Raw genomic sequence first — 14,220 nt, 5'->3', positions numbered from 1 at the left:
GGCACCTGCTGTATGGATAGATTTTAACCGTGGAATCATCCATGAGCCTTGAAATGTTGGTATTTGGCACAGTTCCTCCTCACTGACTTCACATGATCATTCACAAAGATCCATGAGCTCTAATAAAGAAGGCGAAAAAGGACAGAACCTTAATCTGCCAGTCAAAGACATTTATTTGGGGTGGTCAGCCAACCAACTGCATACAAGAATGGTTTGGGAGTATAATTGTGACTGCTTGAAGCTGATAATGATGGTGGTTGACATAATGATGTTTTCCTTACACTTAAAGACAGAGGAATGACTTTTTAAGATGAAAAGGCTGCTTATTCACAAATGGACAGGGAGCAACAAAACTTCATCACTCCTGAACAAATTTCAAATTTCACGTCTTGTGACTTCAAGGGAAACTTCAACGATATTTTGGTGAGAGAAACCCCCTTCATACAACAGTGTGGCCGTTTTCTCACTCTGTCACACACAAATACACATTTACACGCACACACAGCTTGCAAGTCAAATTACAGCAGCTCAATTTTTGGGGGGATTCTCCTCGCAGGTATTCTTTACAAGTCAGATCTTGAATGGAGGTAGACATCGGCTGTTTGTGAGTTAGAGCTCCTGAAGAGACCGCTGTGTGTGCTTGAGTTGTTTTTTTGCACAACACCACAGTGTTGTCATGATGCCCTGATGTGACTGCTCATTCGTGTGGCCCTCACATTTTTCAGATTCTCCTCTAGTTAGTTGATATTTCCTCTTTTTTTTGCCTTCAATCAGCCTTTCTCTTTCCTTCTGGTTAACTCTGCTCTCCGGGTCTTTTCCTGTGTGGTCTCAAACAGCTCTCTCCTTACTTTCATCTCACTTGAAGCGATAATGAGTTTGATTGCATCACCCGCAGAGTCATTCGACAAAACTTTGGATTGAAAAACATTCACTTTCATCGTTTCAAAACATCCCAAAAGGAAGACAGTTTCAGGGAAAAATAATGAACCATTTGCTGCTGCGATGTACCTATGATTTTTTTTTTATTTTTTTATTACATTAGTATTCATCTTTTTTTCTTTTTTTTTCTATTGATACATTATCCATGGCAGACATTAGCTCAGAGCAGAATTGGTGCACATGGTCCCACAAGAGATTATGTCAGTATGTGGTGAGAGTCCAAACAACGTCCAGCGTGTGACATCACGTTAAGACACCACTGAGTTGGCGCAGGTGCACCGCCGCAAGCCAGAAGATTGCAGCTATAGTTTAGCACGTTCACCAACATTTAGGAAGGGCAAAACAACAAAGACATGACTGAGACTGACTAGACTAATGTAACAGAACTCATTGGAAATACAGCAATTTTGTCTAAATTTGAACACGATTCTGAAGCAGTGAGAGTGGAGGTGTGGACATGTGAATAGGTCACCTTTGTTACTGTGGAGCGTAAGAACACAAAGTGCTCTGACTCTTTGGTGGTAGGTAGGAGGGATTTGGTGACTGTGTGTGGGAGCATGTGTCTTTGCAGGTGTGTGTGTGTGTGTGTGTGTGTGTGCCTCCGAGGTCTTTGTGCCTTTTTGATTGACTCAGCCTTTGTTGGCATTGTGCATGTGTCACATGCACATACACTGGCACGAGCAAACCGAAACACACATCCCTGCACAAGTTGGCTGAATTCACAGTTTTATTTAGCATTTCAAATGGGATATCACTGTTACTCTAAAAATTAAGCCCAACTAAAACTTGGATATTTCAGTTTTGATATTTTTATATTATAAATTGAGAACATCTTTTACACCTCTGCAAAGCAATTTTGAAGTCCAACATCAGCTCTTGGGTCCACCCGAAACACTACACAACCAAAAATGTCCTCACAGGAATGGTGAAGTGGCTGTAGCCGGTCCTCACAAACGTTACTAAACCAGACCGTGTACACTCAGACACATGCCGGCAGCTACCATTGGCTCTGCAAAGAGGGTCCCCTCCTGTCCCCATCCCTTCTTGCCTGCAGCTGCTGGCCAGGCTGTCAGTTCCCAGGCATCAAGCCATCATAGATGACGCCTCCTCACGCCACCAAGTGGTAATCACCTGCCCTGCACCTTTCAGCAGCAGGGGTGCTACACTCCAGGCAGCAAGAAATGGCAGAAATATGCTGCCAGCAGTGTTTATGGTTGCATTGATGTGAGTTTGAAAAGCAGAGCGCGTGTCCAAATTCTGAGCGAAGATTTGAGGTATATACTGAAAACACGTATTGAGAGGAGAGAAATGCTGCTTAGTTTAACCTGTGTAATAAAACTCTAAAAGGAATCACTCAAACCTAAGTTAACAAGAAGTTCAGTCCATTCGGTTGAGTCTTTGACCTCCTTTTCTTGAAATTTGCAGGTGAAAATAACTCAAACTGTCCGTGTCAGACCCCTGATTGCTTTGAATTATTGTGTATGTGTTGTGTGTTTTGAGTATATATGATCATCTTGGTATGTCCCTGACCTCCAGTCCTCACTGGAGTTTCAAAGTCCTTTTTACACAAATGTAGGCTCATTCAGAGTACTGACGCATAGTTTACTAAATCCTTGCTATATCCATGACCTCTCCTCGATACCACCATGGGTTCAGAATAGTTTTTATATCATTGCTGTGCGTGCATTGTCTATAAAATCTCTGTGTGTGAAGGTCAGTCTGCGTGCACACATTTAAGGATTAATTTTACTGCATCTAACAACTGGAAAAGAAGCAGCAGCCTGAGGATAGAGAGGCTGAGGAGATGGGCCACAGGGATGGTGAAGCACGGGGGGAGGGGCAAAAGGAGCAGGGGCTCAGTTTAGTGAGTAATTGTAGTGGGGGTCATACGGGCCTGGACCTCAATAAAGGGCTGTCCAGGAACTTTCAGCTTCTGAGTTGTCCTCATGTTGATGGGCTTCTTGTCAGAGGTGGCAGTGTGAGCACGACAGTGGCTTTTTAATGTGTCTTTTAGCTTTTCCAGGTCATCTAGTTCTACATTAGTCAGTAACATCAATACAGCAAAAACTTACCATCCAAGCCCGTAAATTACACACGTGCGTCTGCAATCTGTGGACTTCACCCGTGTTAAAGCCATGTACATCATTTTAACCAGCATTACTTTTGATGTTCTTCGAACATCTTTTCTTTTCTCTTCACTTGGTTCTTAATTTGTATTCACAGGGGGCTTCTCTTTCTGTCTGAGGTTACATGGATGAGAATTGGGGGGGATTTGGGAGATCTCTTTCCAGCAGCTTTTTGAAGAGGGTGAGGTATCAATCAGGTGCTGATGTTACACTGATGCAATCTTTCACTCTAGGAGGTTACTTCTGGACGCTGTGCTGCTTTAGAGCAGCTTAGTAGCTGCTAACGTAGCTATCAATTATTCTTTGGTATATGATGCTGTTAAATAATGTGCTAGGAGAGACACATGTTTGATCCTGGATTAATGTGCAGTGTTACTTCATGGACATATTATACATAAATGAAATGCATGTTCACGCACTCACATCCACTGACACGCCTGTCAAATAAAGCCAGGAGCCACAAGATCATATTTTTTGGTGCATTTAAACCTATTTATTTTCATGCTCTCATCTGTAGTTCAAAGCATTCACAAAAGAAGCACAACAAAAACAATAAGTTGTCTTTTGTTTCGATTGGTACACATTCAAAAGCGCAATTATTTGGTATAAATATGATATAATCTCTTTAAAAAATTTATCTTACCATTTCAGAGTAAGAAAGATAGCATTTGCATGTAGCAGAATATACACAGAGAGAAAGAGAGATAAAGATAGACATTCATAGATCAGCAGGTGCACAGCACTGTTCCCAAAACCCACAGATAAAATGATCATCAATTTTTTCTCAATATAAATATATATTAAAAATGAATCTACACATTTTACTGCAAATATGCAATCAGCCCAAGGATAGTACGATGTTCATATCCAACAGCAGGAATAGTGCAGTATTGTAAGGATGGGCTGATTATCCCAGAATAAGGTGCAGGGTTGGTTGGAGTCTGAAGGCTGTAAATCGAACTGCAAATGAAATGAAACAAATGGAAATGATGAAATGAAAACATGTTTCTTGATAAAAGAAACATGGAAATGAAAGTGTGAGTCCTGACATGACAAATGTGAATCAGAAGTGACTCCACAACCCAGCTTAGAGGTGAAAAGGCGCTATGGGGCAGAGGGTGACTAGTTGGTCTTCTTGCAGCTTGTAGTCTCTGTGTTCTCTGACTCCTCTTTGGCTCTGAGTGATTCACTTTGTCCCTTGACAGAAGAATCAGGGGTGTGTTTTCCTGCCTTTCCGTTCTCGCTGGACTCTTTGGTTGCAGCAGTGGAGGTCGTCCTGTTTGTTGTTCTCTTATCAATACATGCTTTCTTTGCCTCGCCAGTGAGGGCGGCATAAGGGGAGGAGCCGGTGAAGAGGGTCTTGTAGATGGCTGACTCAATGGCAGCAAATGGTAAGGCGGTGGAGCCAGTCAGCATCATCCTCGACTGGAAATGAGAAAATGAACGTGATGACAGAAGAAGAAAGCAAGCATTGATATTGAAGAGGAAATCTCATTGCTTGTAGCTTGTACTGACGAATAATCACCATACTGCAGAGTAGGTTGATGTCTTTCAGCTCATTATTTAGTTTTTCTGAGCTTTACTGCTTTGGATAATTCTCACCACTCACATTAGCATTGTCCTTTGAGGCAAAAACTCAGTGTCCACCTGCTCCGCACCAAACAACTGGCAGAAAAAGCTGATTGTAGTTGAGCAAAAAGCCAAATAATTCTTTCACTAGTTGGTGAACCAAACACAGCTAAAAAGCCTGTGACCATGTCAGAATATGACAATTAATTGTGCTCAGTTATTGAACACAACATTTGAGTTATTGCAGATTAATTTTCTTTTTCTGTTGTCACACAGGCTGAAATAAGATGTGACCTCATTTAATCAGACCATGAGTTCAAGGCAGCAAAACAAATACAAGACAACAAAAAAAATATATATACCAATCTTTCATGACTAATTATGTGATGGTGACCTAGTTGACACATAAAAGCACCTATTTGTTTCCCATTAGGAAGTGAGTGCATAATACCTGAAGGATGAGAAACGCAAAACAATGAATAGCAAGTTGGACACACCTTATAAATCTGATGAAATGGCTGTGTTAATTTAACAGATCAGAGACAGAGGGAGCTAACAGAACGAGAGTTGAAAGAAGACATGGTAGATTTATCTGTGTCTCAGTCAAGAGCACAAGTTTCCCAGAGAAGAGAAGCTGATGCAAGCTGATGAAAATGATGCAAAAGGCTCAGCCCTACGGGTAATACCAAGCTAATGTGAGTCACCACGGCTGAAACTTCAAAAAAACACAGAGGGAGAAAGGTCATTTAGAAGACAAGCCATTTGGAAGGGAGCTAACGAGCTACCAAAACATTTAAGTTCAGGTCTAATTATTAAGTATTAAATGATATTCGTTATTTTTTTTTTTTTTTTATATAAACAAAAATGTAATGTCCTGTTTTGTATCGCCATTAACACCACCTTGGTCCAAGCTTCAAGAATGAGATACACCACAGACTGACCTTGTTGATGACGGTGAAGATGGTGTAGATGAGCATCAGGTGGTGCTTCTGCAGCGGCAGGTAGTGAGTCTGCTGCAGAGCAAACAGCACCGCTCCAATCAGGGTGATCTTTGTTGGGCTAAACAAATAATGCAATAAGAAACTATCAATTATGATATACAACTTAATACGAGATAAAGTCAGAGCACTGGTCAAGTCTTACATGGACAAACTAACTCATTTTATTTTTAATGTTGCTTTGAGCGACAAATAGAACATTTGCTGAAGAACGTTGTTGAAGAAATTATGCAAAGTGTCAATATCAATATCTCTGTACGGTAAATACGAATTTATGATACAACCAGCAGCCAGCTAGCTTAGCTTAGCTCAGAGACTTGGAACAGCAGAAACAGACAGCGTAGCTCCTCCATTGAATGTAATGTTAGATCATTTATTTAATTTCTACATATGCATTTTTACTTGGGGTCAACCAAAGGTGACTCCAAGATGAGGTGGCCAGTTCATAATTCAACTTGCCAATTTTCTCATAAGGCTTTAAAATGTTCCCAAAACTTCTGCTTTAAAATCTCACATTATCTACAATGCATTCGCATTAAACTCACAGTGTTTGAAACCTGTGGTTTCATAAGCCCAAATGTGCAAAGCACTGATGTAATAGCAGCAGGGTCGTTAAGAAAACTTACTAAGACATTCGGAGGAGCTCATTAGTCTCTGGTTTCCACACACCTCGAACAAGCTGCTCAAAATTACTTATCAGGCCACCTCCAGCACCTAATGTGGGTAGAAATGATATGCATGGGTGATACAAATTAATATGTAATAGATGCCTGATTATTGCCTTAATCAAAAGAAGTCATTCTTTGCTATGATTTAGAACCAATGGCAAAGTGTTGTTCCCAGAAAAAAAATCTGGGGAGAAAGTCATGTGCGCACTGACCTTTAGCCCATCCAATGGCAATCATGACGAGCAGGCTATCTTTATATTTGCTATGAGCCTGTGTGACCCCTCCAAGCACCTTCCATGTCCTGGTCACTTCCTTCATTCCTGACAGCACGAGCCTGAGAGGCAGCAGAGCAGTACAACAGTACACCAGGTCCATGGGGCAGTAAAACACCAGGTACCTGCAGAGACACACATGGCTCAGTCAACTGGAGGGCAGACATTTCAAATACCAGCTGCATGGAAAGTGCTCTGTGTTTTCAGTAAATATTTTTACAGCAACACACGCCAGTCTTTGTCTGTCAGTTAGCCAACTTCTCCAGCAGAGGGCAATGTGTATTTTTTTTCCCCTAAGTGTAACTATATGTGCCACCAGCAGATGGTATCAAAGTCTTCATATTTAGAGATGGGCGCTACGTCTGTTTCACTTAATGCTCTGCACATTTCATGCTCTCTTTACACAAAATTATACTGTTCCCCATTCCTTCTGAAAAGAAGGCCTCATTATTTGGTGTTTTACTTTCTTCAGAGTAGCTGCAGGCCTCTCATTATGCTTAAAACTTTGTGTTTTCCTGCTTCTTTTGCTCTCCTATCTATATATGTATAGTGCATTCAATTTTCATTTCTTAAATATTTACCAGATGACAGAAGCAAGCAGAACGCTGCTGCTGTTGGTCAGAGGTGCTACAGGTGGCTCAGCCAGCATGATTCCAGACAGTACAGCGCCACCAAAGCAGAAGAGCATGGAGCTGAACCAGCAGGCTAAGGGGCTGACTCTGGACACCTCAAGCGCTCCTGCACAAAAACAGTATATTTATGAGCATGATTTTCTTTTGTCCTATATGTGTAAAGTACATGTAGACCCATACAAAAGGCATTAGCATTCCTACTGGGTTTAAAACTATCTGCACTCTTATGTGAGCCAGTAAATGAATATGGATAAAATGAAGTGTTGACTAAAAGCACAGTATTGTTGCAGAATACAATCAGAATAAGAGGGAAGTGGCGCAGTTGAGAGTTAACACAGTGGAGCACAATGGTTTAGAATTAACAGATACAGGGAACAAACAGAGAGAAAGATTTATGGAGCACAGCAACATTATTTGCTTTTTGAGCTAGCAGTTCAAAGTGCAGTGCAAAGGGACAACGTTTACAATGCCACTTTACTGAAGATAATTATCAGCTGCACGTCGCTTCTTGCTTCTTCCACCCTATATAAAAAGAGCACTGTATTCTTTTTAGCCCTGAAACCATTTACATACTAACTACATGACATAAGCACTCACGAGTTATAGAGAAATCAAAGAGCAAAGAACTGTTCCCTACTAGCTTTGTTGGATGGCCTCACAGTAAATCTGTCCCATGGAAGGAAGGTTTACTGTAATTACTGTTTACCTGAATTGTCAGCACCGAGTTGTTGTCTGTTATAAAACTCTACGTATGTGTACCTTTGTGTAAATTGTCCAGTACTATCGAAGACCGACTTGTCATATCTCTGCAATGTTGTTAGCGCACACAAAGATGTACATATGTCCGTTAGGTGGACGCAGGTAGCACCCAGTTAACCTTGAGCCACCTGCCCAGAGTCAGTGTGGCTGCTCACAGGACCATACTGGTAATCTGAGGATTACAGGCAGATTATAGACTCCTGGAGAGAGATCGGTAAACCAGAAGGATTTATAGTTGCCTGCAGATACTCCTGCATTCAGTTTGCATGGTTCACATTCAGTTTTACTCTTATAATCATTATCTTTTTCAGTCAGTTTTATAAGACATCGGTCAAAGTTGCAAATTACTGTTTTAGACCTTACATCTGAAACACAGTACCATTTTTGAAACTTTCTGATAATAATCAGTGGATTTTTCCATGTGAATGCTATATTCATAAAAAAATTGAAATACTTTATATATCCTGAGGAAAAAATTATATATTTTCGTACTGATACGGCAATGTGCAAGCATGGTTTATCAACTTTAAATACAGGCCATTTTGTGCAGAGGGTCACAATTTACAGACCAGACCTTTTTCGAGCTTTCCTTTTCTGTGAGATGATGCCAAACTCTACCTTTAGTCACAATATGTGAGGAACTGGTAATCAATAACATTACTGGAGAAAAATATGTAAATATGTAAATTACAGCTACTTATGGAATTATTCATGATTACAATTTTAGTTACATCTGACTTTTTTTTTTAATTTTTCAGAATATTAATGTGATTACCTCCTAAATAAAACCACATCATATTAATTTAGCCTCGTGTTTTGATTCGTGGACATGCAGGAGTTGTTTAGGCTTAATTAGCTTAGCTATGCTAGCTAGCTAGCTGACCAGTGGCAACAGACGTTTCGCTTTCATCTAGCTAGCAAAGATACACTTCCAACTTATAAAGCCTTTGACAGAAATGTGCAATTTACCTGCAAGGCTACCTATCCGAGGTTTAGGGAAGGATATTATGTGGAGTCTGATATTAGCAATGCAAATTTGCAATGTCATACAATATTGAAATTTCATTTATGTGCAGAAGAAAATTCATTTTACAAAACAGTGATTTTTGATTTCAATCTATTTTTTATTTTTTTTTATTTTTTTTTTTAGAGGAAACATTCAAGGATTCTGTGTGTGCAAGACACATTAAGGCCATCTGATGCTGACACTGTAGATGGAAATGTTTTATGATTTTTCTTTGACTTAACACCGAGCTGCAATGTTCACAGATTTTGTATCTGAATGTGTGTGAATGACTTAAGAATGATCTGGCAGTAAAAAGACGTACCGGAGTTAAAGCTAACAGTTTAACAGTTGATAACATTGGTTCAAAGGAAGAAGTGGGAAGTAATTTTAGAGACGTAATCAAAAATTACATTACTTTGATACAGTAACTGAAATAGTTACACTACATTACATTTTCTATAGAGTAACATGTAATTGTAACTAATTACAGTACAGGCCAAAAGTTTGGACACACTTTCTCTTTCAAATGAATAAGAAATTGTGTCCAAATTTTTGGCCTGTACTGTACATTTACAAAGAAACCTTCCCAACACTGTGTGTCATAGATAGACATCATAAGTTAAGTCCTCATAAAAGATAAGTATGAACTAAGAAAGTAAAAAGTACAATATTTTCCTGTGAAATTTAGTGTCACACACACACAGCTTCATCTGTTTACCTTGTCGTATTCCTCTGATCCTATTTTGTATAAACTATCAAGCTTCGCACAAAGTATTTTCCCCAAACACCGACATGTAGAGACAAACAGAAACAAAAAACCATTCATGTTCACACTTGTGCTTAAGGGCAAGTCAGAGTCACCAATTAATCCACACATGCATTTCTTAGACTGTGGCAACACACAAGCTCCACACAGTCCTGGGAATCAAACAAACAACCTTTTTGCTTGAAAAGTGAATGTTAAAGTCATATAACCTTTATTTCAATGTCGGCATTGGTTGGTATATTTGGCATTATTAAAATTGTAATGAATGGAATGAATATAATGTGCATTGTTTTTTAAACTGCAGCATTAAGGGCACAACGAAGCCTCAGTGTTCACTCATTCTATCAGTTTTACTGTGTATTGAGTTTTGCAGGTGAAAACTGGTGACAAGCAGGTGGTTTTTCTTGTGAGCAGGGGAATTATGAGGGCGTTACAACAGTTTACAGAGAGGAAGCGGTTTAAAACGAGAGAAAAAAAAAAAAAAAAACTGGCAAGAAGAAAACGTCAGATAGTGAAGTTTAGAAATGTACTGGTCATCTAGAGCCACAACTACTGGAGACATCGTCCTGTCCTGTCACTGCCTGCATGAGTCCTGATATGACTCCTCAGTGTCCATGCTTGGTGTTGGAGCACTTGTACACATAGCACATAGTTCACAAATGCAGCACATTGCTCACATAGCAAACAGCGTTTGTCTGTCATTACCTTTCGTTCAAGAACAAAACAAACTGCTGCAGCCAGTGTCCGAGCCTGTTCACTGACTTGGCTGAGCTCCAGCATTTCAGAGGGAGGAGGCAACCAATCCTGCTTCAGTGTTTAGGTGGAGACTATGAAACGTTACAAAACATTTACTGGTGTCTGAAAATATATTAGCGTGTCTTTTAGGGGAACTCATATCTCAAAACATGAGTGAGGATATCTGCATTAAAGATGTGGAAGAAAGTTCATGTTGTATGTATCCAGTCTCCTCGTTTTGCATTGGAAGGAAATACATTTGCAAGCCAAATCTGAGCACTATAAACAAAGCAAAGCATTGAGACATGTGATCCTATATCGGTTGCATTTCCTATTTCTTTCTTTGTCTGTAGAGTGGCTTCATGTTCCGTCTTATTTCTCCTCCCCTCAGTGCTCCCAGGTGTTAAAACAAACTGCAGACCATTCGCTCTGTAAAAGACCAGCTACAACTTGTTAGTTGAGGAACTTGAGATCGGTTTGACCTTTCAGACATTTCACAGTAAATGAGAAAAAGGCCACTTGCAAATAATCTTAGTGTATTAACTGAATGTGAGATTCCTGACACAGCCTGATCAAAAACAATGATTTAAGTCTTAACCAGGCAAATCTCACCTAACACCAAAGACAGTATTATCCAAGTCTGCAAATCAGATACACCTCCTCTCTTCTGAAACTCACTGTCAATCTGGTTTGTTAACTCTAGAATTCTCCCTCCTTCGTTAAGTCCATTGTGTGCTCAAACACTTTTTGCTCTCATTTAATCTCACTCTCCCTCTCATGAGCCGTTGGCTTGTTACGGCCACTATTTTAATTTCACGGCGTCTGTTGCCGACAGCCCTCTTTTCTTCTCCGCATGGACAGAGTCTTTAAAGGCAGAGCTGGATGTGAAAAACGTGGCTTATCTCTGGTTATTTTTGGCTCGGAGAGGTGACCACTGATTGGCATATAACCACAGCCTCCATGTCCTTGTCCTCCCACTTCTGATTCAATCCACTAACAGAAATGTGCTTGAAATAGCTACACAGGAAACTCCAGTGACAGTGGTGTGTGTTTTTACCGTTTAGAGCTTTTGAACCGTGATTTTTTATTTTTTTTTCCTTCACTTCTGGAAATTGTGTTTTCAGAAAAGATACTGAGGTAGCTGAACAACTCCAGCACTGAGCACCTAGAGTGGCTCCACTGTAGAACAGAAGAGGAAGATTAAAACAGGAAAGAGAAAAGCAACAGAGGGACATACAGTTTATAGCATTCCTTTCCTTTTTGGGAAAAAGAAGAACTGGTGCTGGCTCCATGAGTGTTTAGTCTCTTGACTTCTATTCCGGTTTTACTGACCTTGAGATTTAAACTGCTGTTTTTTTTTTCTTGTAGTAACTTAAATAAACCGTCAGTCACCCTTATTCTGACACAGAACATGCTTAAATAGACAGTTAAAAAAATGAGTGCAAACACAGTGTACTGTTTGCGTCCTAACCCAGATGCAGTCCACATGATTCGCTTCCCAAATACATCAGTCTCGCCTTGCTCCATATGCACAAAACACACGCAGGGAAAATATGAGGGTTTTGCTTTGTGTTGACCTTTGGCATTTTGTTTGTCCTTACTTTTACAACGTCTGTCTTTCATTCAGCTGCTGGCTGATAGATGAGAGTAGAAGACAAAGGGCTAAAAGGTCACAATGGCCTGGATGCTTTGCAAGGCAAGTTCGAAAATAGACTGTAGATCTACAGCAGTAGGACAACAATGGACTGGGTGTTTGTCCTTGAGTGCATGTGCATATTGGAAGTCAAAGTCCACTGCGCAGTTAAAGTCCACCCGTCTCCGTAGCCACTATCTCAGTGACATAACAAAGTTGGCTCAGTTTCTGCCTTTGGTCTGAGCTGATAGAACAGACTTTTAAGTGTGTCCTTAAAGAGATTTCCAATCGCTCTGCTCCATGAATGTTTGTCTTTATCAGTCAAACAAAGAGAGCAAATATGAGCAACAGCCTAAGTGATAATAGATAACTGTATCCGACTGGCATGTTTATACTCAAAGCTTTATACTGGAGGTAGATGCTGGCTTGTCTATTGGTAACAATACAAACCATTCACTCCGCATCAGAGAATTTGTATTCCTGTCATTTGAGGCATGGGGTTTCTTTCCCAAGACAAAGACAGACTGAATAATTCATAAATTAGGGCTACATCTCAAATGGCTCAGTTTTCATGTCTTCAATGAAAAACATCACACAACATAAAGATAGCTCATATGGCTCAATATCAGTGCATCGGTAAGAATGCTTTTTTCCATTCTCAATGTGGGAAATATATCCAAAGCAAAACATTAAAACTGATGTCTGATGCAATTAACTGCATGCAACTCTTACATGTGGTGATATATAATAAAATACATTTACTAAAGGTATCTCTACTGCCAAACATACTTTCAGTCAAGTTGGTTATGATGGTTATAAGTTTCTATAGAATAAACAAACTAACAAGCTACAACTTAACATTGTTTAAATTCATTTACACAGTAGGATTATTGCTTTTATTGAAGCAAAACCCGATGAATACGGCCACCACTGGACAGAAGTAAACATGCATTTTAACCATTCAATGACAAATTTGGTTTTATGTTTCATTACAATAAGTAGTTGGAAAATTGCGTCATGATTGATTCATGATTTTCAGTCCAGCATCTTCTCCAACACGTGATTACACTGTAAACGTCTACTACGTATACTGCGGCAAGTACGTTAATATTATGAAATAAACCTCTAGATTAGATGGACAAATGAAAGTAAAGTAGAAAAGAGTAACTAATTTGTATACTTTTGTTTTCAACTGGGTCATTTAAACAACTTTTATGGCTGTGTGGCGTTCAGGTGCACTGACAGCAACAGGATAGATGAGGCCTTGTAAAGTTTCAACAAGCCAAACTCCTGCAAAGCAAAGCTGCAGCTTCCTCTGAGCTCTGCACTCAGTGCAGGTGTGTGCAGCTGTGTGTAGCTGTGTGTAGCTGTGTGTAGCTGTGTACAGCTGTGTGTAGCTGTGTGCAGCTGTGTGCAGCTGTGTGTAGCTGTGTGTAGCTGTGTGTAGCTGTGTGCTGTGGTTCAGTCAGGTCTTACCTGGCTGTTCCCTCAGAGCCATCACTGACACCACATAGTGCGCCATGTCAAAGTAAGGAAACATGGACAAGTTGGCCAGCCCGTGGGCCAGATGGTCCAAATGGAGGACTTCAAACAAATCCATAGTCTTATTATTTCTTATTTCTATACTTAATCCCGAAACTGAACGAGCTCAAGTGTAGAAAAAGGCACCGGTCCAACTCGGAGCATCGGGGGGAGGGGGGGCCGGTGGAGCTTCATCCACCGCCCGTCCAGACTGGGGATGCGCAGACCGGGCTGCTGGCAGCTGGTTATTCAGCTCCGGAGGTCACCGCTGGTCGGCTGCCGGTGGATCTACACCGCCACAGGATGGTCATGATCGGTGTGCTACCCCCCTCCCTCCTCCTCCTCCTCCTCCTCCTCACCGAGGCTGTCATCGGGACATACGCGGAAATCCTGCTCCGTGTTCCGCCATAGTAGTGATGTGGCGGGCGGAGCCAGAGCGGCTCTGTGATTGGAGGAGCGGCAGAGCGGTGAGCCAATCAGGAGTCAGAGTGGGGCTTTGAGAGGCGATGCCGCCTGACTGGTACACATACACACACACACACACACATTTAGACTACAAACATCATACACACACACATTTAGACTACTAACATCAT

At 40.7% G+C, this 14,220-nt stretch overlaps 1 protein-coding gene across 1 annotated transcript; it reads right to left on the bottom strand.

Moving 5' to 3' along the window:
• Nucleotides 1-3,530: 3,530 nt before the first annotated feature.
• On the bottom strand, nucleotides 3,531-14,008 carry tmem38b (transmembrane protein 38B). The gene is made up of 6 exons (XM_029516363.1): nucleotides 13,580-14,008; nucleotides 7,154-7,310; nucleotides 6,513-6,697; nucleotides 6,259-6,346; nucleotides 5,576-5,693; nucleotides 3,531-4,490 (listed from the first exon to the last, which is right to left on the bottom strand). The coding sequence occupies exons 1-6, from the start codon at nucleotides 13,701-13,703 to the stop codon at nucleotides 4,188-4,190; spliced, it is 975 nt and encodes a 324-aa protein (XP_029372223.1). The 5' UTR covers nucleotides 13,704-14,008; the 3' UTR covers nucleotides 3,531-4,187.
• Nucleotides 14,009-14,220: the final 212 nt, after the last annotated feature.

Source organism: Echeneis naucrates, chromosome 12 (genome assembly GCF_900963305.1).
Source record: "Echeneis naucrates chromosome 12, fEcheNa1.1, whole genome shotgun sequence".
Lineage (NCBI taxonomy): Eukaryota > Metazoa > Chordata > Actinopteri > Carangiformes > Echeneidae > Echeneis > Echeneis naucrates.
Note: the sequence above shows the minus strand (reverse complement) of the source record. Positions and strands in the feature narration are given on the sequence as shown.

What these genes read in the sequence shown, in the direction of transcription:
- tmem38b (XM_029516363.1), bottom strand. Translation starts at nt 13,703, where the DNA reads ATGGATTTGTTTGAAGTCCTCCATTTGGACCATCTGGCCCACGGGCTG. An exon ending in CTGCTTGCTTCTGTCATCTG is followed by an intron (nt 6,698 to 7,153) that starts GTAAATATTTAA and finishes GTGTCTCTGCAG; the next exon opens with GTACCTGGTGTTTTACTGCC. An exon ending in TGCCATTGGATGGGCTAAAG is followed by an intron (nt 6,347 to 6,512) that starts GTCAGTGCGCAC and finishes TACCCACATTAG; the next exon opens with GTGCTGGAGGTGGCCTGATA.